At 37.1% G+C, this 25,429-nt stretch overlaps 1 protein-coding gene across 3 annotated transcripts in view; it reads left to right on the plus strand.

The window, feature by feature from the left end:
• FCHO2 (FCH and mu domain containing endocytic adaptor 2) overlaps nt 1–25,125 on the plus strand; it is a 142,468-nt gene extending 117,343 nt beyond the window's left edge. For 2 of the 3 annotated variants that reach the window (XM_072606317.1, XM_072606316.1), the window contains exons 18-26: nt 754–857; nt 9,788–9,917; nt 13,982–14,093; nt 14,991–15,146; nt 15,568–15,700; nt 16,420–16,619; nt 17,964–18,028; nt 22,235–22,399; nt 22,766–25,125. In XM_072606317.1, coding sequence (XP_072462418.1) covers nt 754–857; nt 9,788–9,917; nt 13,982–14,093; nt 14,991–15,146; nt 15,568–15,700; nt 16,420–16,619; nt 17,964–18,028; nt 22,235–22,399; nt 22,766–22,788 — 1,088 coding nt within the window. In that variant the 3' untranslated portion in view covers nt 22,789–25,125. The remainder of the gene's footprint in view (nt 1–753; nt 858–9,787; nt 9,918–13,981; nt 14,094–14,990; nt 15,147–15,567; nt 15,701–16,419; nt 16,620–17,963; nt 18,029–22,234; nt 22,400–22,765) is intronic. The other variant, XM_072606318.1, reaches the window with a different exon arrangement.
• The last annotated feature ends 304 nt before the right edge of the window (nt 25,126–25,429 follow it).

Below are 25,429 nucleotides of genomic sequence, written 5' to 3' on the forward strand. Positions count from 1 at the left end.
GTTCATAATGACGTACCTGAACATCACTCAGTAATCTCCTTCTTTGGGAAAGAATCAGTCTGTGGCCCAAGTGGGAATGTTCTCACAGAAAATATTCAGGTCTATAAGTTATTTTTAATTAGAGGAAAAATCTAAACAATTAGGAGTCAAGAAAGAGCTGTGGGAAAAATGTGAGCATTATATTGTTTTTATTTGAATTTTAAAATGTATTATTTTTAAAAATTATTTAACTTGTATTAATTTGTTAGATTTTTACTAAGCTAATACAGGGTTCTAATGCTTTTTGTCTGCATGCACAAATGTAATTGCACTGTTTGAATTGTGAGTTCAGATAAGTATTGTGCTTGTAGCTCCAGTCAGTAGGTCTAAGGTGTTGTATTTAAACCTAAAGGCTTTTTTTATCCTGCAGTAACTCCATGCAAAGCAATTGCAGAGGGGAAAAAATCGAAAGCTAATTTTTGAGTATTATATTCGTTTTTCTCCCATTTTAGGTTTAATGCCAATAACAATAATGAAAAAAACATTTCACTCATGTTGTGGATTAGGGTATTAATAATATTAGCAATATTTTGGAAACTACATCGGATAGATTTTTGAGTCATAGTGACAATCAGAAATTTGTAAAGTATTTGGAAAATAGAGTTTATAAGAAGCAATTATTACATTTTTTTCACTTTTCCATTATGATAGGATAAGCTCAGATTTTTCTTATTACTAATTATTTCCTTCAAATTCTCTCTTTTTCCTCACTAGCCAGGCCTACAACTCCTCTTTCTGCAGGCACCATTGTCCCACCTCCAAGACCTACTTCCAGACCAAAGCTTACTTCGGGCAAGCTCAGTGGGATTAATGAAATAGTATGTATTTAATTTTTTAAAACTCTAGCACTGTTTTGATTTAAAACATGATTTTTCTTTGTCCACATGTAGCTGAATAAGTAGATCTAAGTAGACAGATGTACCTGAATTAATGATATTACATTTGAAAGATCAATGAGCTATAACTGTCGAGATTTACTCCCTGTTCTGCCATTTATTAGCTGAGTAGTTTTGGGCAAATAAGTTCATGTAACTTGAAAAGGATAGAATTACAGGATGGTTAAGATCCCTTTCAAATGTTAATTCTATGATTCTGTGATTCTAGATGCTAAATCACTGTCATCTGAGGTGTGCACACTTTTTTAACTTAAATATTTGGTATTCTCCTTTTAGGAATTTGGGAAGTCTAAGAATAATGAAACTCTTAAAAATAAGAAGCGTGAAAAAGCTTTTCTTTAGTATTTAGATCCCCACATAATCTATAAATAGATTACCCTTGAGATGAAGATATATAGTGTGTACTTTGGACTTTGAGATCTGGTATCTCAAATGTTATCTCTAATCCAGATACATGAGTAGATGTTTTTCATTAGGAAGTAAAAAACCCCACAGCTTCATGTGGAGAATCTCAACAAAATAGATGATTCCTACAAGATAGCATGAAGCAGCATTTTACAAATTAATTTGGGTACAATACCTTTGGGCTTAGAATGTACAGGTGGAACTCAAGAATTCTTGGCTAGGGGATATAGAATACTACTGAGATAGCAGGGTTGGGGAAATTTTAAAGCAAATTACAGAAAGTTAAGTATACAGTATTCATATTTAATATTTCTTAGGGAAGATATTGCTAAGGTTGAAGTTTTTCCCCAGAACCACTGTTCCCATTGTACAACACAACCAACCTTCCATAAGGTACAGTTTGAGTGGTAGAGAGTATTTTCCAGGCAGGAATTTTTTTGCTCCCCAAGCCCTCTTTCATGGAAGCACTCCAGCCATCCAAAGGGCTCGTTTAGAAAAATACTGAGTGGCAAAGAGAAAACAAAGCAAAAGTACAGTTGTGAAGGGTTCTTACATCTGTCATGAAGAAAGTACTCGGTGTTGCCTACTGTCAGTATGGAGACAGGGAACAGTCGCAAAAGCACTATAAAGACAGAAGACTTCTTAAGTCTTGTTATAGACATGGAAAAATCATAAATGAATACAAGAGGATATATAATCAATTGATAAATTGTGTGGTACAGTGGATGGATGGATGGATGGATGACGGATTGATGGTTGGATGGATGGATGGATGGATGGTAGATCAATAGATATAGAGATGGATGGGTATATGGATGGATAGATAGATCTATTGATTGATCTTCCTGATTCCAAGGCCAGTGCTATAGAACTTGAGCACTGTGTACAAATTTTACGTGTGTGTGTGCACACACACACACACACACACACACATACACACACACATATATATATGTATTGCGTGCATATGAAATAACTGTGTATATTGATGAAGTTCTGCTGGCCTTGGAGTCAGAAAGAACAACATTCGACTCCCACCTCTGATCCTCTGATACCTACCAGCTGTGACCCAGGACCCAGGATGAGTCACTCAGCATTTTAAACCTCAGGCTCTGAGACTAAGTTACAAAGAGTTACTAATTTGTGTCAGTGAAACTCCTTGATGATCTTTTGTGACTTTTGGCCAAAAAATGTCATACATCTATAGACACATAAAAATAAAGTTCTGTAGAACTGGAAAGGGAGGGGCATAAGAGCTCTTCATTTTACCTTAGTGTCATCCTCAACTCTCATTCAACCCACATATCCGTTCAGATGCCAATTTTCTCATCAGTACCTTTGAAATATCTTTCATTTACATCCCCTTTTCTCTCTTTGTATGACTACTACCCTAGTTCCGATCTTCATCATCTCTTGCCTAGACTATTACAGTAGGCTTCTAACTAACCTCCTTGCCTCAAATCTATCTTCATTTCTGTCCATCTTCCACTCACTGGCCGAGGTGATTTTTCTAAAGCGTTCTTTCTGAAATCCCTCTGCTCAGTGAGCTCCTCATTGCTCCCAGGATCATGTAAGCTTGTCTCTTTGGTATTTAGAGTCCCAGAACTGGCCCCTTCTTCTGATAGTTCACTCTTCCTTCGTGCTCTAGTCACACCGGCCTTCTTGCTGTACTTCCAGCCAGTGTCTCCCGTGTCTGAAATGCTCTGCCTCCTCACCTGTGCTTCTTGGCTTCCCTAACTGACCTGGATTCTGGCTTGGTTCTTTCCACTGCCCAGCCGTGCAGCTTAGTCCCATCATAACTTCTCAGGCCTCAGTTTTCTCATCTGCAGAGAAAGCTCATTTTCAACACAGAATCCCATTGTAATTAAAACTAATTAGGAAGCATTGATTTGGATGATAAAGGATTCATCATAGTTTAATTTGTTTATTCTTTAGTAAACTCAACCCATTTAAGTTCTTGTTTGTAGATTACTAGTACCTTGACAAAGAAGCTTTTGTGGGTGAAAGAATAAAAAAAAGCAAGCAAAAAAGCAAGCGAGCAAAAAAACCTTGAGTTGTTTAGTCAGTGCTAATGAAGATCAATCAAAAACAAAATGAAACATTTATAGGCAGAATTTGTGATGTCAGTTAGTGAAGAACTATTATTTAATTTACAAAAATTCAGACTACATATCTTCCAAGGAAAATAATTTGCCCCCTTTTTTGTTGTTTTTTGTGTCTACACGTATCTACACCCTTTCTCCTCAGTGGTGGAGCTTCTGAAACTTTGTATCTTTATGGAGATTGTGAGAAGCTTTTGTATGATATACTTTAGTTTCTTAGAAATTTTGTTGATCTATTTCTTAGCTCTTTTTGTACTTAGCATGATGCGTTTCAGCATTATAATCTCTGTGAGGCTGATAATGTTATACTCTAATCCCCATTTTATAGATGAGTTAATATGTGGAAAGATTTTTTTTTATGGCTGGTTCTGTCATTTTCTTGTACCTTTTGTGAGATATCATTTTAACAACAAAGAAAAGTTATTGTCTTGCTAGAATCCTATGATGCTTACTCTGAAAAATTAAAAATATATGAGAATATTTTTATTGCCCTCTTATCCCATGATGCTAGGTCACTGATTCAAACTGTGAATCAAGGTGTTTTTCAGAATAGTCAGTGCTGTTTTAAAAGAGTTAATGACAAACTTGATACCTCCTACAGTCAGATACATAACTGTCAGTATTGTTATGTTAAAAATACAGTTCATAATTTTGCATATGTCTGAAATTCTTTTCAAAGTTACACATTAAAGAGACCTTGAAGGAAAAGAAATATGACCTGGCATTATGTAAATAGAAGTGCCCTTCTGATAAATTTGCAGACGTGGGAGTAAGCCACTCCAAAACATATTAGTGTATGTCCTTAAGAGAGTGAGCTGGTCTTTTTGTGGTGCTAAAGAATTGGCTGTTGAGGGAATGCCCATTAATTGAGGAATGACTGAACAAGTTATGGTTTATGATTGTGATTATTTGCTATTGTGCTATAAGAAATGATGAGCATCCATTCTCAGAAAAACTTGGAAAGACTTGTTAACTCATGCAAAGTGAAGTGAGCAAAACCAGGAAAACATTGTACACAGTAACAGTAATATTGTAAAGGATGATCAGCTGTGAAAGACTTAGCCACTCTAATCAAAGCAGTAATCCAGGAAAATTCCAAAGGATCCATGATGAAAAATGCTATTCATCTCCAGAGAGAGAACTGATGAACCCTAAATACAAATTGAAGCATACGTCTTTTTACTATTTTTATTTTTGTTGTTTTATTTTTAGTTTTCTTTTGCAATATGGCTAATATGGAAATATGTTTTGTACGATCTCACATGTATAATTGAAATCAAAATTGCTTGCCTTCTCAAGGATGTGGGATGAGCAGGAGGGAGGGAGAGACTTTGTAATTCAAAGTTTTTTAAAAAGTGATTGTTTAATTTTTTTTTACATTTAATGAGGAAATATCTAATGAAATAAATAAAAACAGTTTTTAAAAAAAGAAAGTGAGCTGATAATCCATCTTCACGTCTCATCATTAGATTTAGTGCAAGGAATATAGAAGAATGCAGTCCAACTCACAGAGTGGTACTCTTTAATCTGCTTTTTTGGTAGCTCAGAAATCTTAGATTATGTTCTTTGACACTAATAACAGCTGTGAAGATGATACTGAAAACCACGAAGACTTGGCTTTTGATTCATTAATATTGCATAAAAGCATGCATGTTACATTCATGTTGTGAAAAAGGCCTAAATGAGCTGATTCCAAGAACTTGTTAAAGAAAAGCACTCACTAAGAGGCAGCATCTGTTTAGCCTTTTGTCATATACCATCCGTAGATGCGCTGTTGTCCATTTGTGACAATAAGCAGTGTTCGTAGTGATGACTGAATTGCCAATACAGTCTTTATTTCAGAGGATTCTGTATAAGACAGCAGGGACAAAGATACTAAAACTTTAAAACGGTCATTAAAAGTATATCTTTGAATGTTGAGATGTGTAGGGTTAACCTACAACTAACTAGCAAAATATAGATAGCCATAGTGATACATTCCCATGAAAGTTTTTGATAGCTTACTTTTTGCTACATGAAACACTGAGTCTTATTGCAATTTTAGTATATATGGAAGCATTTAGATATATTTTTATAAATATATTAACAAAACCTCAAGTTTACTTAATAAAAATCAAGTGTGTTAAGGTAAATTGGTTCTTGGACTCAGGCAGGTCACTCGGAGGTAGAGCTACTATGAATCACTCCCCCCTTTCTTTGAATGTTGTAGCTCCTCAGTAGCAGCTCTCACTCTTCATCTAGAAGAGGAGGGAAACGCTTTCACAAAGTTGTGCTCTAATGCCTTATTGTGACATGGAAATAACCTTGGTTTTTGAAGGCTATACCATCAGTGCTAATTTTGGCAGGTTTCTACCATACTGAATAAACTTTAAGTATGGTTTTAACAAGAGACTTGTTTATAAAGATCATCCTAACTAAGTATGGAGAGAATGTTTCCAATAAGCTAGCCACTTGTTGATGTATTATTTGGAGAGGCAAAGGAAGAAGCTGGCAGAATTGGTTTTATCATGTATCCACAGGCAACCAAGATATATTCCTTCCTCAAACATTTGGTCATCTTGAGTTGCATTTCTCATGAGAAGTATGTGCAGAAAAGCCCACCATGAAAATAATTGTAGCTTATACGCATGTTTTAGGTGCAGAAGATGAGGAAGTGGAGGAATTTTATGCAAGAAGAAAATTGAGCTAAATGAATTGTTGTATAAGTTAGATTTCACTCACCAAAGATGACCAATTTAAATATTTGTGTGTGTGTATTTTTCTGAGCATCCTGTGGTACCTTCACAAAAATTTATAATGTTCTAGGGTATAAAGAAATCATAAACCAGTGCAAAAAGGCAGATGTTGTAAACACATCCTAATGCAATAAAATTATGAAATTACTAGTTTGAAAGGAAATAGGAGCAAAAGATAACATATCTAAAGGGAAACTAATCATCTCCTAACTAATGATTGGTTCAAAGACTTATTAATCTTTTAAATTGCTGTGTTAGAGGTGATAACAATGAAACGTGCCAAGACTTGGAGAGAAAAGTAAAGCAGTCCCCAAAGTAAAACGTATATTTATGAAAATTTACATTTGACAAAACAGAAAAAAGATCCTTTTAGAATGTAGGTGACAAATGGATGAAAAGGGAAAAGATTTTTGTGATACTCTTTTCAGGTTCAGTTATTGTAGGGCCACTAAGTCTAGACTCTAACAGAAGAAATGAAAATAGCATTAGAAAAAAACAAAAAAAGGGAGGAATAACTGATCCAGATAAGTGCGCAATGGGAGTCCGTGATGGAAGTAACCAATTCTGGGAGAACCTCGGGATTGATTCTGGAGTGCGTTTTTGTTGTTGTTCAGTCATTTCAGTCGTGTCTGACTCTGTGACCCCATTTGGGGTTTTCTTGGCAAAGATCTAGAGTGGTTCACCATTTCCATCTCCAACTAACTTTACAGATGAGGAACTAAGGCAAACAGGGTTAAGTGACTTGCCCAGGATCACACAGCCAGTAAGTGTCTGAAGCCAGATTTGAACTCTGGAAGATGAGTCTTCCTCAATTCAGTGCTAGCACACTGTCCATCTTGCAATTATTTTGGTAGTTTTATAAAGACCTGTGTAGCCCTTGCCATTACCCACTTTTCCAGAAAAGCTTGATGGAAACCTGTGCCCTTGAGGCTACATGTGACCCTCTGCATCCTCAAAAGTGCAGCCATTTGATGGATTTGTTCTGTGAAGTTTGGATTCGGTCAGAGAACCACACTTGAGGACATAGAGGGTCACATGTTCCCCACCCCTGACCTAAAAGGTCTAATCTCATTAATTTAAATGATTACAACTACTCCTGTGGCGTGAAGACTACTCCCATCATGTGAGAGCCTTTGTCTTGTGACTTTGTGACCTTCACATCATATTTTGGCTGTGGTTAAGGGGGTTTCAGAAGGGGAGGTCCAAATGATGTAATCTCATTTCTATCTCATCAATAGTTGTTGTGTTTGCCCTTCGTTCTTGTGGAGGACCATGACATTAAGATGATGACGTGACTTGCAGCTGACTTTGATTTGAGTGCAGGAAGGCTATGCAAGGTCACCAGCTTCACTTTCTCCTCCTGGGCCATCTGGGTGCAGTGAGCTGATATTCATTGGGACGACTGGAGATGGCCCAGGATGCAATGGGAGACCCTGACCCTTTCAGCCTAAGGTCTTATCACATTCTCACTTTGAGTAAGATACACCCATTCAGTGAATAGGCTTCTTTAAGTAGTTACTCAAGGGATGGCCCCTTTAGTAAAAAAAATAAAATCAATCTGAGAGGGGAAGTTACTGTTTAGTATTTACATTCACTCTGTGCTAGGTGGGTGAGGACCTGTTATCCAGTCAATGAGCTCCAGAGTGAATTGGGCTTAAGGCTTTGTCTTTGAGCAAGAAATCTAGCCAGTAAACCCAAAGGAAAAAAGGCAGCTTTTGGCCATGGAAGTGTACTTTCCCATGTGTAGAGCACCCCAGGAGAGAAGAGGAGAGGAAGGAGATGAGAGGAGCTCTTATTCACTCACTGGTTGTGTTTGTCCTTTGTTCTTGAAGAGGACCATGACATCAAGATGATGACATGACTTGCAGTTGACTTTAATTTAAGAGAGGGAGTGCTGTCCAAGGTCCCAGCCTTGCTTTCTTCTCCCATCTCTTCAATAGCCAATCAGATGAAGAAACTTTGATGTTGCTCAGGATTTTGCTCAGTCATCTTGCTTATTGTCATAAAGGACCCTGTTAGCCCTCACTCAAGGCCTTTGGTAATAGAGAGAGGTCATTGGCTTAAAGTATTGGTTACTACTAGCCTAACTGATAAATTGATAGTGCTTGGAACTTTGCCTCTCAGTTTACCTTAATGTCAATCATAAAGGTGCCAGAGGGAGAAAAGAAAGACACTTGTCTAGTGATAGGGCAGGCAGCAAGATGCCCACTTGGACCTTAGCTTTTTGCTAGATTCGTAGGTGGAGTATAAAGTATGATCTGAAGCTAATTGCATGTAATGGCTTAGGTAAGTTAGTAGTTAACAACCAGTGGGGACAGGGCTGAGATCCATAAATGGGTGGATTAACTCCCCTAGAGAGTGAGGTCTGGCCCTTGAAGTCAGATGCAGAGAATGCCTATTGTAGATGGGAAGAAAAACAGGGCATTGGAAGGGTAGATGACAGTGTGCCTAAATAGGTACACATACACGCACGCATGCATGCACGCGCGAGTTTTATGGATATTCTATAGGATTCATCCCTCAGTACATGTGTCTTGGACAGGGAGGCAGCTAGGTGGTGCAGTGGATAAGTGCAGAAGTCAGGAGGACCTGAGGTCAAATGTCACCTCAGACACTAGACACTCACTAGCTCTGTGACCTTGGGCAAGCCACTTAACCCCAATTGCCTCATCCTGGGTCATCTCTAGTCATCCTGATGAATATCTGGTCACTGGATCCAGATGGCTCTGGAGGAGAAGTGAGGCTGGTGACCTGCACAGCCCTCCCTCACTCAAAACAAAGTCAAGTGCAAGTCATGTCATCATTTCTGTGATGGCATGGTCTTCTTCGGCAACAAAGGACGAACACACTGACACACACATCTTGGACAGACCTTGCAAATTGACAATGAGCTAGACCCAGAAGAGGAGGAAAGAAGGTTAGATTGCCTTTGGGAAATTAAATGATCCTTTTATTAACCCCAAAGTTCACCTTCAAACAAAGACTAGTCTTTTTAAATACCAGTGCTTTTCCACTGGTTTTGAGTTTTGGAATATTCTCTGAAGAATTGGAGGACCACGAAAAGACAATGGAGAGATGCATGGTGGGTGATAGTTGGAGAAGAAAAAGATGAACCAGTCATAGAGTGAGGGACAACCAGTATCTAGCCCACATACTGCATTGATATTCATGCAGTGTCAAGAGAGTGCAAGGAAGGCAGCTAGTACATTGTATGGACTCCTGTGGTGAATTTATGGGAGGATGTATGTGATAAAATCTCCCAAAATGAGAAGACACAGTTGAGTTGTTATCTGCATTGTTGGAATGTAAAATATATCCCATGCTGAGGAGGTCCTGGATTCATTGGATTATTGGAATGGTATAGAAAAAGACTGTTTTATTACTGAGAAAGTAAAATATAAAAGCACCTGTGACTTAAACCTCCCTACATCAGTGGTGCTGGGACAATTGAAGAGCTGCCTTTTAGATTCATCAGCGCTTTTCAGTGTGTTGTACAGAGGGAACACAGTCGGACCCACGGCTCATCTGAATCTGTGTAATAAGCCGTGTTATAATGGAGTTCCTTGTTTTTGAACATCAGTGTTTTGACATTTAATATTTTGTTCTGAAGCCCAGGCCATTTAGCCCACCTGTGACTTCTAACACCAGTCCGCCTCCTGCAGCCCCTTTAGCACGGGCAGAAAGCACCTCCTCTATATCCTCATCTGCTTCACTGAGTGCAGCAAATACACCAACAATAGGTAAGTAATTCAAAGATCAAGGCAAGTGATTTGTTGCATCTTCTCTTACTTAAAAAAAGTAAACTTTAAAGTCTTTTAAATAGTTTTTCATCTAACTGTGAAATTTTAGTATCTAAAGTGTAGCCAAGATTTAATTTGTTGAAATTCAGGTGGTTTGAAGTAGAAATTTTTATATGAAAAATTTACTTTTCAGTGTTAATCCCTTGTCATATCTGATACAGCTCCCCGGCTAGACTTTTATTTAAATGTGAGTGTTTAGGGGAAAATAATCACATTCACATTGTTCAGTAGTAAATGGAGGTAAAACACTGAAATTTCAAGTTCAGCCTGAGAAAATATAGTATAAGAAAAAATACAAAATTGTTTGTTAAAAAGTATGTGTAGTTCTGTGTCTATGGGAAGTATGTGTATATTCTTCCTAAATTTGACGTATATAAAAGCATAGGGCTTTTCCCAAGTTTTATACATTTGTATTTTAGTGTACACTAACAAGATATTCTTTTGTTTTTTAATGACTTTTTAAAAATAAATTTTTCATTTAAAAAATAGGTTTTTATAGAATTAATGTTTTCATATTTATAAAAATTTAATTTAGGCTTAACAGAATTCAGGTAGATGGGCTGAAAAAATGACTTCCCCTGTTTTTCCATTATATTTTAATTATTTTTTTTCATGGAAATAGAGGTATGTGGTGAAATTCTGTAAGCAGCTGCTTTTGTAAATAATTAGGGATAAAGTGAGCAATAGGCAATGGGTGACATGCAGCTTTATATGTATTTTTTGAGTCAAAGATTCTTTTTCAGTTTAAAAAGTGGAACCTTTTGCTGAACAATTTTTGTGTAGATTTTAAATTTTGATTCCTTTGGCCTTTGCAATTGTTTTGCTTTCCTGCAATATTTTGTTTTATTTAAATATGGTAGAAGATGATAATTTCATTGGAATTCTCTCTGAAATTGAAAAGCAGTCTGAGACATCATCAGGTATTGTACCAGAAAAAAAAATTACATGTTAACTAATTATCCTAAAGTATACTTAAAATACTTGTACTTTGTGGTCTAACCATTCCTTTTCCAGCAATGCGTGGTGTCATAGAAATAATGTATAATTCTGCAGTTTAATAACCCCAATTTTATATTAATAATGTTTTGTTGATATTCCAGGATCCATTGAAATTTGGCATCTAAATTACAAAAAGTTTTGACTTAGTGCATTACTTAAATGCAAGCTCTTTCCTTTTCCCCAAAATCATGATGAACATTTGACATAGTGATAATTTTAGCAACTTCACCAGAATTTCTAGTTCAACATCTTTCTTGTAATGGAATTATTAAAATGAATACACTGGGAGAAAAAAGATAAATACATTGTTACAAATCACATTTCCTGATTACAGGACCTAGAGATGAAATGTGACCTCTGGCCAATCCCCTTGTGGTTAATTAACAAATAAGAAGACGGAGGCTGGAGGAAGGCAGTGATATTACGTACATGTTATCTTGATGCCCTTTTCCAGCTGTCTAAGCTCTTGGATCATATTTTATGTATTGTTTGATTTTGATGTGATATTTGAAAGGTCAATTAAAGAAAGGCCAGGTGAATATAATGCTTTATAATGGGACAAAAAAATGTCAATAGGGCAACTACCCTAAGCTCAGTTTTCATTCATATTGCAAACAGTAGCCAGTCAAGTTACTTTGTTAGAGAGAACAAAGAGGACTGCTATTGGTCAGATTTTTTTCCCACTGGGCATGAAATATCTTGGTTGCATTCAACTCTTCTTTGTATATGGTCATTGAAGTGAGATATTTCCCTGTATCATATTTACTGATTTCTTTCAAATCAAGATTCTCTAGCTCTAGTAAAAATGTAGATTGTACAAGGCTCAAAGTAAAGTGAGTATGTTAAGGACATCTCTTTCATTCAGTGGGATGGATTGAAGCAAAGAGCTGGACCTAATATGCTGAAGCCTGGGCGCTGCCTTCCCAGGGTGATAGTAGGGGATCTCCTTATTTGCTTGAGGCTTAGGATCTCTAGCTTTCAACTCATGGTATATTCAGAATTTTTTCAGGGAAACATCAGTGTCAGCAGTAAATGTCTGACTGAGGTGCATCATTACAGTGTTTCTTTTGAACAAAATAAGAATCTTGAGTAATAAAGGTAAGACTTCCTGTTATAAATATGGAAGGAACTTATTACTTGGCAAAAGTAATTAAAAAGAGAACAATTTTGTAAGTTTCTTTTGATCCTGGATATGTCATAGCAGTAATAAATGTTATCCTATCATACCTGTAAGTTGTTATTTGTGAGGGTGATTTAAGGAAAAGTGTTCTTAGCATACAGCTTCTTAATATTGAATTATATACTAGGTGTGGGAGTAGGAAGCAATAGTGTAGTTCCCCTGTTTTTTTTTTCAAATTGAACAGCCCTTAATTGCTGCTCCTTTTACGGGCTTATTTAGGACAAGAATTGAAGGGGCCATTTCCTGATGGCTGCACACGGGGCTCCAGGGGGATCTGCTCTCTTTTACCTTGAGAGATCAGTTCACCTTATGCCTTGTTGTTTTCATGTTAAATTCAAAATCACCTTTAATCTTTGGCCATCTAAAATTAGAGAGGGCAAAAAATATTTAGGACTTTTTTCCCCAAAATGTTTTGATTGTAGTAAGTACTTGACCTCATTTTTCTCCCTTTTCAAAACCTGTATCAGTTAAAGCTTTAGGGTTTTTATTTCTGTCTTCATTGTTTCATTTCCCTCCGACCTTTTTCCCCTATTAGGATTGTAGATTTTGACAGAAAGTGGTATTTATGAATTGTTAAAGTTTTCACATTTAGAAGACAATTAAGCAATTCTTCTTATCCTTGTATTTTCTGTAAACACTGAGTTTCCATGAATTTGATGTCAGTGTTAACTTTTTGTTCAAGATTTAGACTTGGTTAAAAAAAAACCCAAACCTTTACTCTTCATAGCATCATTGCAACTTTTTTACACCCTTAACAAAAGCTCACAAAAGACTGATAGAAAATATTGTCCCCAAAATGAACATACTGGGTTTCTCAAAGGTAGTTTTGGTTCTGCAGTATTGATAATCTATCTGGTTTTTAACAAGAATTATTCTATGGACAGAATACTACTGTTTCTAAAGGTCTTATCTATATTACTTTCTAGGTATATAGGGGTTCAGTTTTTTTACAAAGTGTCTTATAAGAGTTTGCAGTCATTTGACCTGAAATATAAATGTTATGTTAAAAATCCTTTAAAAGAAGAAATGTTATTTTTAGAGGCAAGATGTATTGAAGGTCCAATAAAAAGCCTTCCTCATACTCACAAGGAGCTTACCATCTGGTTGGAAAAACAGGGTATACAAAATCTGTGAACAAAACAGGGTATGAGCTATCCAAATGTTATTTGGATTTTCAACCCTTTCCTCTGAGAAGGAGGAAGATGAAAGGATTTTTAGAAGACTGATGGTTAATGGGTTTGTGGTGGTAGCCTAGCAATAACAGATTCCGTAAGTCTTCTTTCTGTTGTACTAATGGTCTTGGTGTGACCACTAAATATTATGTAATAAAATGAAGTTATTTGTTGCTAAAGAAGGGTAAAATGTGATACCAATAGAACCCTCAGTGTTACATTTTTTACTCTTTTATAATTTAACTAGCTTTTTAAGTGGGTTGTATTTGTAATGCGAATCATCCATTCCCTCAGAGAGACCTTGAAATAGGAGATTTTAACTTGTTCAGGTTCTGCCTGCTGGTATTTAGAGAGATTTAGTTTCTGGTTTTTTTTAACTGTGTTGGTTTTAATAGAAGTTTCATTTCTTTTAAAATACTCTTTTTAACTCTGATTTATTATTTTTCCTCTCTGTGTCTCTATAGTCTTTCGTACTAAAAAGAAGAATCATTGTGTCGGATTGCTTGGTCTCATCTCTTCTGATTTATGTTTTTGTCGATGAGTGTTTTTTATGCTCCAGATTAATGCTTTGGAATTCACTGAAGCTTAACTATAGAGATCATTCGTGACAGCTTACTGAGATGAATTACAAATATGATGTGTGTATATTTCAGGTGTTTCACGTGGTCCCAGCCCTGTCAGTCTTGGAAATCAGGACACCTTACCTGTTGCAGTAGCCCTAACAGAATCAGTTAATGCCTACTTTAAAGGAGCAGATCCCTCCAAGTTAGTCAAATCTTTTTAACTTTGGAAACTGTATTTTCAATGTAGTTTGATTTTTTTTGTATTTGTGTTTTTGTTTAACTTTTTTTAAATAAGATTTTTAAACTAGATTTTTTTTTACTAGTGATTTCATTGGTATGAGAAGCTTCTCTTGTGAGAAATTCCCTCTATTAATGCAAATCTGCATATATTTTGTAACTTATGTAATCTTGGAGACTAGCCTGGGGCAATGACTTGCCTGAGGTCCCATAGTCAACATTGGGCAGAGACAGGTTTTGGACCCCAGGTGCCCTGTTTCTGAGGCCACTATATCACATTGCCTCTCATTTTCTCATTTCAATTATAATAAATCATTTCATGTTCAAAATTGCCATTGAAATAAGTAGAGAATTTTACTTAAATTATTATACTCTTGATAAGCCAGCCAGGGTTATAGATGCAGTACAACTCAGGAGGAGAGTCAGCTCTGGCCGGCTCACTGCATGGGAGTATCAGTTGTGATCTGTTGCTGGTAAAACTGTAAACTTCCCAGCAGAGATGTGATGGACTTGCTTAATGTAAAGACTCATCATGCAAGCTTTGTCTTCTTTCTTTAAGGAGTTATATCTTCCTTAGGAGTATGGTCCCATGCTTTGTGGAGGTGGTTCTTATTAATATTATTTCCAGTTTTATTATTTACTTGTATTTATATTTGCAGCTATATCTCAAGAAGGTGACACATGAACAAGCAGGGTCATTTTCCCCAGACTATAAAACTCTCAATTGGAATCATTTTTATGATTCAGATTGTCAAGATATTCAACTACAAATATCAGGAAAATTTTTTTTATATGTGAACTTTTATTTACCAGGTTTGCTTTAGATAACTTTTTAAAAATTCTCTTTTAAATTGTTTTTCAGGTGTATTGTAAAGATTACTGGTGATATGACAGTGTCATTTCCAAGTGGAATTATTAAAGTGTTCACTAGCAATCCCTCTCCAGCTGTACTGTGCTTCAGGGTTAAAAATACAAGCAAACTGGAGCAGATTCTTCCAAATTCACAGCTCATTTTCAGGTTTTGTATACTATACTTATTAGAAAAAAGATTTAAAATCTGATCTCTTTATTTTTCAAGTAAACTCTTTTAGGCTTTGAAATAGTTGGCTTAAATGTGAAATGTCTTATAACATTTAAGTAGAAATCAAAGTCTGCAATTGTGCATCATTGGCCTTTATTCTGCTTTGTGAATACCTCTTCTCTGCAACACCCTTTGTAGACACTGCAGGCTACCCCCGCTTAAAAATCATCCTTTTTGTGTGACCTCCCCCCCTTTTTTTAACCAGTTTTCACTGTTATTACAAGCTCCCTCCTTCAGGGCTTTCTCTTTCCTTACAGATTAATCATGTAATTACTGTTGAAAGTACAAATGATAAAAGAAATTTCTCTTCAAATGAAACAACTCTTTCTTTTCTTCATATCTTCATGCTTGCATACAGTGATCCATCACAATGTGATTCCAGTGCAAAAGATTTTTGGATGAACATGCAAGCTGTCACCGTCTACCTCAAAAAGTTAGCTGAGCAAAATCCATCTGCTTCCTACTATAACGTGGATGTGTTAAAATATCAGGTAATTCTATTTCCTTTTCCACTTTACAGGACAACTTAAAGAATTTTGCACCCATATTAAACTGAAATATTTTGGTAAATAATTTTAAGTCATCAGGACAAGCAAGAGAATCTTACATCTGCATTATTAAATTAGCTAGCAGGGTAGAATGTTAGGATCAATATTGGTGTACAGGTTTCAGCACATCCTCTTGACTGCCTTGCAGCTCATCTGGGGTTCTGTTTACTTGTGCACATTGTCGCTTTAATAAAACGTATCTTCTGTTAAGTCCTTGTTAGGGAGAAAATGGCTCTGGAATTATCAAAATGTCTTTTACCAAGCTATCCAATTCAGTTAACTTTGATACTGAGCGATTATAACATGGCCACAATGGTAATGCATTCTAACGTGATGACTGTTGACTTAGTATTTGTTCTGTTGCTGTATGTCAGCAAAGTGAAAGGCTGAAAATAGGAAATAAGAATTATAGCGTTGAGTTTGGCTGTGTTCCTGGCTGTGTTCCAGGTCTGCCATTACCTGGCTTTTCTTCTTTATGTGCCTTTTGAATTCTTAAAGAGAAGACTCTTAGAATTAAAAGGAACCCTAGAGGTGGTGTTCTCCCTAAAAATGGATCTGCTCCATTTACTTTTCTGTTGAATTACTTTACTGATTTTTATCAGTATTACTGATTAATTACAGTTATGAATTACTGATTTTTATAACTTGTTTCCCTTTGAAAGGTATCATCAAACGGCATCCAGTCAACTCCTTTGAACCTTGCAACTTACTGGAAATGTAATGCCAGCACTACCGATGTTAGAGTGGATTATAAGTACAACCCAGAGGCTATGGTGGCACCAAGTGTGCTTTCTAACATACAGGTGGTAGTCCCAGTGGATGGAGGTGTCACAAACATGCAGTCACTCCCCCCTGCAATATGGTAAATTAAACACACTGCTGACTTTGTGCCCAATTTCTCTTGTAATACTGGCATTACCCAATTTACAGAGGACTTAAGTTCCAAAAAGTCATTTATAAGTAAACTATTTGGAACCTGACCCCTGTTTTCATAGCAGCTTCAGCAGATAGTCATTAAGTCAGGCCTGCACAACCTGCCGTCCACAGGCCACTTACAGCCCATCAGAGGATTTCCTCTACGTACCAACAGTGCTTTCCTCTACATTTTTCATGAGCTGCCCGAAATTCTTTGCCATGCAGCAGATGGCTCAAGGGCCATAAGTGGCCTGTGAGCCACAGGTTTTGCAGGCCTGCATTAAATGCTTGTTCTGGGGTGAGCATAAAGGCTATTTATATTCCTAAATTATTCCACAAAAGCTTCTTTGACTAGATCTGTTCTGTTTAGTGAAAAATCGTAGGGTCACCACTTTGGACTTTCTGACAATTAGAGGTGACTAAAATGTAATAGGGAGCCTCACTGGGTTTTACTGCAGGTGTTTGAGACCCATTTGGAGATACTAGATACATATTTTCCCTCACTGCAGTTCAGTTCCATTCAGTTCTTTTCCTTCATGGGTATTCCCATTCTGGATGAGCTCCTGCTTATGATAGGAAGAAGGAATGGTCTTATTGACACTGGTGGCTTCTAAGGGATCAGTACATATAGGAGATGGAGGAACCCCCATAATTTCTATGCCCACTGAGGCTTTTGTAGGGTCAAATTAGGGCCCTGAAAAGAAAGGGGACCATGGAGAGGTTAGGGCACTCACTCCTTCAGAAGTAGTGGTCACCAAAGGACTGCAGCTTAGTTAGTGAAAGTGGTGAAGGTAGAAGGCAACAACACAGAACAGTCTGCCTTGAGCTGAGTTCTTTAGGTAGGGGATTCATCATACTTAATATATTTGGCTTGTTAAAAGAATTTATAAAAGGAATTAGTAATTATGAGCATGTAGCGTAATATCTTATCTTTCAAGCCAAATGATACTACTCATTCGAAAAATGTCACTTTTAAATTATTTTCCAGTACTGATCATAGGATCATAGATGTAGAACTGGAGGTCTCTAGTCCAGCCCCTTCCCTTTACAGATGAGTAACTAAGAGAGAGGTTAAGTGTGCCCAGGGTCCCACAGGTCGTAAATGAGAGCTGGGATTGCAGGCCAAGTCTTTCTGACTTCAAATTCAGCCTGAACTTCTTTCTCTTTGTAAATACTATGAGTTCAGGATAAATTATATGCATTTCGACTCTATAATATAAACTTGTTTTACCATCATAATTATTCAACTTAGAATATTTTTTTAAATAGTCTTCTTGTATTTTTACTACAGGAACGCAGAACAAATGAAAGCTTGTTGGAAGTTGTCAGGCATTTCAGAAAAATCGGAAAATGGTGGTAAGTGCGAGAAATAGCATTTTCATGAAAAGAACTAAGAAACAGAGTAGGCAGAGGAAGGGACTTGGGTGCTACTGACAAAGAACATACAGGCAGACAGAAGCTAAACTGAATCTTTTTATAAGGTTAGTACTTCCCAGGCCTTCCCTTCAGAACCGTGATTGGTCCCAGCTCTTCCAGGTTACAATCTTTCTAGCCCACCCATTACATGTCACTCCTTGATGTGCTCCCTCCTTCCAAACATACTTCAACATAGATCCCATGATCAGAAAATGGAGGGATAATATTATGCGGGTTGTGTCAGTTAATATGCATGAAGGTCATTAGGCATGCACAGTACTTAGTTTTCACTGACTGTGCACAAACTCTCGAATACAAGCCCTTCTGCACATCTCATTCTCTCTGTCATCCATGAGCTACAAGGCCCTGACCATTTGGGTGTGCTTATCTGCCCTCCCCAGCAGCTTCCTGTATGGTGATATCTGTGGAAGCAAGACTCCCAGTCTGTTTTTCTCACAGTAATCATACGGCTGAATTTTTAATTACAGTGTGAAATCACTGGAATAGGTTGGATTTGTCAGGACCCCTCTAGGTTGATGGTCTCTTCCTGATTCTTCGTGCCTCTAATTCAGTTGGCTTTCCATGTAGTGATGGGGAACCTGTAACCTCAAGGCCACATGTGGCCTTCCAGGTCCTTAAGTGTATCTTTTTGACTGAGACAAAGTTTTACAGAACAAATCCTTTTATTAAGGGAATTGGTTTTGTGAAGTCTGTATTCAGTCAAATAGCCACACTTGAGCACCTAGAGGGCCACGTGTGGCCTTGAAGCTGAAGGTTCTCCACCCCAATGATGAGTGACAGGCTTTCACAGAGGTGTAGGATGTCCTCAAAGCATGTCTGTCCAGCCAGGGAAGAAAGCTGATGAAGGCTCACTCACTCATTAACCATGAAATGCAGAAGGCTCACAGAAGTTAAGTAACTAGCCTACGTTTCTGTAGCTGATCAGTAGCAAAGCCAGACCAGCATTCTCCATACTACTCCACATTTTTCAGTGTAATTCTGCTTTTGGAGGCAGTTTTTCTGTAAGCCTTTAATCAGTATTGTTATTCTAAAATACTAATTACCTGTGTAATATTAGGAGAAAATGTTATTTGTCACAGAAGTTAAAAAAAGTAGAACTACTAGGCATAATTCTCTCCCTATTCCTGAATTAAACTGGTTTTAGTCATTACGTAACTCCATTTTATTTTTGTCCTCTCAAAACTAATGAGAATTCACATTGAATTTTCCCAGTGTTAATAAGTAATCTTGGCTTAAAGCAAGTCTCTACAAATTCCTGGGCATTATTTGATTGCAGCTGGGTATAACAGCCCTCACTTCTCTGTCCATTGCCAAGCCTGCTTCTTTTCCGATCCAAAATGAAAGGGAGAATGCGCCACTGGGTGTTAGCTCCTCCTCCACAGCTTCCCCCATGGTCTTTAACTATCAGTGCAGGATATAGTTGGTTTTTGAGATAATTTAGTTTATAACTTAGAAGAACTTATCTGCTCTTTTTTGCCACATTAACCAGGTGGAGTTTATAGCCTTTCTAATTCAATTAAACAAATACTTATTATTGAATTGAATTTCTAATGAATCCAAAATTAACACACACACACACACACACACACACACACACACACACTTACCTTATTGCTTCTGCTAAAGTAACCTTGTTAAATTGGTTAAGTAGTTTTACTAGCTTCTATAGCCCTTTATAGTTAAATTTTTTTAAAAAAAAATTAAATATAATGTTATCAGAACACAGCAATCTAGAACTAGAGTTTCCTTACATTGTTTTGGTCTAGAACTCTGATTTCATTGTTGTAGGAAGTGCCTTGTGTACTCAGGTGCTAAGAGTCAAAATTTTCTGTCTCAGAGAGATGTTTGGAGCACTGAGTAGCCAGTATGTGGTACATGATGATAAAACCATAGATTTATTTAGAGATAGAAGGAACCAATTTAATCCAGCCATCCCTGTGTAATCCAGCATATTCTGTTTAGCTGTTTTCTGGATGAAAAGCACCATGGATCCTGTGTAGATCTGTCTTGGCATCCCTTCCTCCCCTCCCCCAGTTGCTCATAATCAAGTAGGAAGGAAACATTTTCCCATATAACTGAAATACACTATTACATGTTCTTAGGTAGCTGTTACAAAGGAAAGAAAATTTGTGCTTGTGAATTTTCTTTCATCTAGAAGTCTTCAGAATTTCCTTTTGTTAAATATCAGAGTATATATGTCAGTACGATTCTCTAGTAACTTCAGTTAAGTTTTTAAAGTAACTCCAGAGCAGATTGCAAACTAACAGAAGTGTTCACCAGGAACCTAGAACATACTGTTATATTTAATGGAGCTTATAAAAGGACAAGTGCTAGTTAGGAGGATTAGACAATTTGAACTTTGATGTCTGTTCTTTGTGCCTTGACCTCTGCCTGTGATAGTGTTTGCACATAACTAGATTGCATACTCAGAATAGTACTTAAAATTTTTAAGGAGCCCCTGTGTACCCATTGAAAAGACAGCTGTAAATGAGATTGCCGTCAGGTCTTCTTTCCCCTTTCTGATTTCCTGTGCTGATCTGCAGAGGGCAGGCTAGCCAGACTGGGCCAGCCTTTTGGGCCTGTTCTAATATTCTCTGTCAAGGATTGTGTGAACTTTATTTATTAAGCACTGATTATGTACAAGACAATGCTCGGCTTTGGGAATACAAAAACAAAAAATAGACAGTTCTTGTTCTCAAGGAGTCTATGTTCTGGGGGAGATGAGGAAGAGATGTGATATGTATACAGAAAAGTACAGACAAAGAATGTGAGAAGAGAGGGAGTGCTGAGAACTGGTGGGACCTAAAGGACTTCTGTCAGAAAAGGCTCCTGAGCTGCACCTTGAAGGAAATGTGGGGCGGAGCGAATGTGTCCCAGGCAGGTTGGCATAGGCCAAATTGGGAAGCAGATGGGACTGAGATTGTGGAGGGCTTTAAAGGAAATGAATGATGAAAAATCTGCCACCATCGCGGCATTCATCAAAATCCCAAAGTGTTTGCTTGACTTCTCCATCAGCGCTCAGTTGTTCTACTTATTATAAAATGTCAACCTATTGTTATGAATATAGTTTGTTTCTGTACCACATTCTTTTCTGAAAAATCTCTCTCCCCTTTTCCGCCGCCCAGTGAGCCCTCCTATGTAATAAAGATTAGAAGGGGAAAAAACAGTTCAGAAACACTAACCACAACATATCCATTGAACTATTCCATGCCTCTAAACCGGCCTCTCTGCAATGAAGGAAGGGAGGTGCATTTTCTTTTAACTCTTCATGGGCCAAGCTTGGTTATGATAATAACGTGACATTCCATTTCATTTTATTATTTCTTTAAATTAGTTGTTGTGGTCATTAAGTATGTTGTTTTCTGGCTTGCCTTAGTTCAGTTTGCATCAGTTTGTGTCATTCTGCAAGGAGGGGTCTGGATTTAGGATTTGTAGGTGTGGGGAACTCCTGTTTAGGAAACCTGCTCTGCAGTTTGTGGTTTTATAAAGTTGCACTAACAAGCTAAATGTTTTGCCCTACGATCATAGAATGGCTTTGTGCCAGATGTGGGACTTGAGCCTGTTTTTTTCATTGAGACCAGCTCTTTGCCCACAATGTCATGCCTGCTTCCCATGGAGTAGAATGTAATCTTTGATTCTGAATGTGCTTCAGGATCCTATAGTACCTCAGAATGAACATAAGGAATCTCAGCTATTTATAGCTGCACAAGAGTCCCTGTGAGAGATTTCTGGTTAATATAACATTAGGACAGCTTTTACTTTCATCACCAAACCCTCTATTAGAAAGAAGTTAATGGAAGATTAGTGTGGACACAGTGCTTCCAAGTCCCCAGCAAAGACTTATCCCTATCCACCCCGTTAATGGCTCACTAACAAGAGTCATCACCCACTTTTGACTTCTCCTATCACTTGTTCTCTGTTCTTCCTTAGCAGCCTTCTCTGACAGCTTTTTCCTGCCAGCTCGCTCCTGTGGGCCAGGCAGGCAGGGTGTCGTCTGGAGGTCCTGTCCAGGCAAGACTCTCCTAGAACTTGAAAGTTAAGTTGGATGCAGCTTAGCTCCACAGACTGCGTTTTGGAAATGGCACAGTCAGTTGTTTATCGTTCATGTCCTGTGTCTCGTTACAGGTTCTGGATCCCTCAGAGCAAAGTTTGATCTTTCAGAAGGACCCAGTAACCCTACAACCCTTGCAGTACAATTCATTAGTGAGGGAAGCACCTTGTCAGGCGCAGACGTTGAGCTTGTAGGCACTGGCTACAGGCTGTCCTTAATAAAGAAACGATTTGCTACTGGTAAGTTGGAAGATTTTGGTCCTTTTAATTCTCTGAGTAAATATTTGCATGTTTTCTAGCCGTTCCTAAATGCCCCTCATACAAATTGAAATCAGAAGGCAAAGAAAGTTTTTAAAAAAATTTAAATGTGTCAGATCACCATTGGTATCAGATTGAAATGTTCCTAAGGTGCCAAATAGAAGCACATGTGAGAATGATTATTCATGCTCAGTAAATTGTATTCATTTTAGGCTAAACCTTCTTCTGGTGTCTGTATTGTAAACAGACTTGAACTCTGTATCTAACGACACAGAAATTTCCTTATTTGGGCTGTAATGCGACACTGCTATGGGAATTATAATTGCAAAGGGTTGTTTTTATTTTCAGGGCGATACCTGGCAGATTGCTGACACCCCTGCGAAAATTGTTGAATCCAGGGAGTATAAACCTACTTTTCTGCATTAACTGTACCTTCCAAACACTATCTTCACATGTATTCAATGAATTTTTATCTTTGACCTACTTTGGAGCTGACTACAAAACCTAAAAATGCACTTTTAAAGTAAGTCATTTGAAAGGAATAGCACTGAAGTGATCTTGAACACTGTAAATGATCAATATTCAGGAAAGACATTTATTCAGATGCTTAGTGAAATGAGATTTATATAGGCTGAAAGTCACAATAACCAGTTGCTGTATTAGAAAAAGTTATGTTATGGCATGAACATCAAACTTAAAATTGAAGGAGAGCAAGCACAAAGGTTTTTAGCTTTCCGTAAATTTTCAATTCCAGGGTAGTTTTGCAGGTTCATCTGTTTGATGTTGGATGCAAGCAGAAGAGGAATGGAAGGTTTGGGATGCTGTCAGCTTAACCCCTCAGTCACATTGTGTCTGTGTGCCATCACAGAATCGGCTCGGAGTTAGAGTGTGCAAAAAAGACCATTTGATTCCCATATAACATATATTAATAAAGTGTAAATGGTGTTTTATATAAGATTTTTAAAAAAAATCCTCAAGTGCAATGTGTTTAAAAATAAGCTCGCAAAAAGGGCAGCGGAGAGACTCACTCTGCAGTTAGTTCACTTTATGGGAGTTGTGATCGTTTCGATGAATTAACGCTGTAGATTTAATTTATTTTTGTATGAGTTGCATAATGTGTGCCTTTAAGACAACAACAGGACTGTGCCTACCCACCTTGTGCTTATTGATGTGCCTCACTTCCTTTCTCAAAGTCTGGATCTTCCATTCAGAAACTTAAGATGGCTAAAGTTCTTCATATAAGATACATACAGTTTATAGTCCCTTTGGGATACAGAAAGGAAATGAGGAAAACTGGAGGATGCTCTTGAGTTGCATTTTAAAATACTGGATTACTTCTTTGTGGGGTAATTGCAATCAATGTGGCTGCTGTAAAGGGAAATCACCTGATGCGGAATTTTTAATATGCTCACAGAAAAAAAAAATCTTCAAAAATTTAATCCTAACCTCACCAAAGATGTGTGAGTTTTAAAACATTCTGGCAAAAAACATAATGATAACCATGTAACTGATTTTTAAACTGTAAATTTAGCATTTCCCTTTACTTTTTGTTTGTTATTCAAGACTTACGTCTCCATTGGCTGCGTTCTGTGAGCGTAAATGTCCTCTTTGTGAGGGACAGCAAAGGGAAGAGGACTGCCGCTTGTGTTCTCAATTAGTATATTGTTAATTGCCACACAGTAAAAATAGGGTTTGGAGTGATGCATTTGCTTAACATTTCTTAAAATAAGCTACTAACTGATAGCACAACACCTAGCAGATTTACAAACAAGGCCTGGTCAAACGTAAATGAAATCATATATAATACTGAAAGCCAGTGTTCTTCGTTTTACATGGTAGAAGCAATAATATATTGTGTTGTGTGCAATTTTTATAAAACCACTAATCGGTCAGTTATACTTTACAGAAATTAAGACCCATTCTGTCAGATATTTATGTAAATTCTTTTTACACACTAAATACAGCAAAAATGAAACACCTCACTGGCAAATAATATGTGCTTTTTTTTCTGTGCATTCATTATTAGAAGAATTTTAAATAGATTTGACTGAAGCAGTACACATCCATCATTTGCTAAGATGTTAATCTTTGCTAAGTGGAGAGCATAAATAGCATAGACTTTCTAACTCCTCTTGTGCTCCTTTACATGCCAGTTACTGTCTCTTACTGGAATCTGCCTTGCTGTCAGACTGCTTACTTGGGCAGTTAACTTTTCATTATTGGAATCCAGACACTTTACCTGCCATGTTTGTTTTAATCGAGTATTGCTTAAAAGTTCTAAATTAGTGGAATGGTTAGGTTTCATTACATTTAATCTACCAGAGTCTTCATCCCATGTATTGACATACGAATTGGTATTGGGTGCAGGTTGCAATTTTGAAGCCATACAAGTTCATATTGATTTTTCACTATTAGAAGCCCATTAATGGTGTCAGAAATGCCAGTAGATTTCCATTGAGAAATGTATTTAGCAAGCTGGTCCTTGCTCTTGTATACAGGGCTATACTTTGTAGCGGTGTCTTAACCAAGAATTTGTAAACGCAGACCTCTTAATGAATCTGAGTTTTTATGGATTGTTACTTCTTTGGGTTGTAATTAGACCAACACAAATCTATCTTACAAAAATTTGTAAATATTTTTGATTTTTTCATATAATGTAAATTTTACATAAAAGTTGCACCCTTAATAAACATGTAATATATAATTTATTAGCTGGTGTATCATTGTTTACACTTTCATTTAAAAAGACTGCTAAGCGTTTGGAGCAGTTATACCGCGTATCCAAAGATAAGTCAAAAAGAATGAATCACCACTTATGTAATTTATACAGTCATTTCATAAATCAAAGGAATTAAGATGTTGTATTTAGTTCTTTTAAAAAAATTGCGCTCATCCTTTACACATCATGACTTTCCCCATTGTGGTTTCAATATATTGTGGGTCAGCATAAGACATTAAATGGGAATTTTAGGAGAGTTTTGTGGAAGCTGCAGGTGACCCATGAAGGCCAGA

This window comes from Notamacropus eugenii, chromosome 4 (genome assembly GCF_028372415.1).
Source record: "Notamacropus eugenii isolate mMacEug1 chromosome 4, mMacEug1.pri_v2, whole genome shotgun sequence".
In the NCBI taxonomy this organism is placed as follows: domain Eukaryota; kingdom Metazoa; phylum Chordata; class Mammalia; order Diprotodontia; family Macropodidae; genus Notamacropus; species Notamacropus eugenii.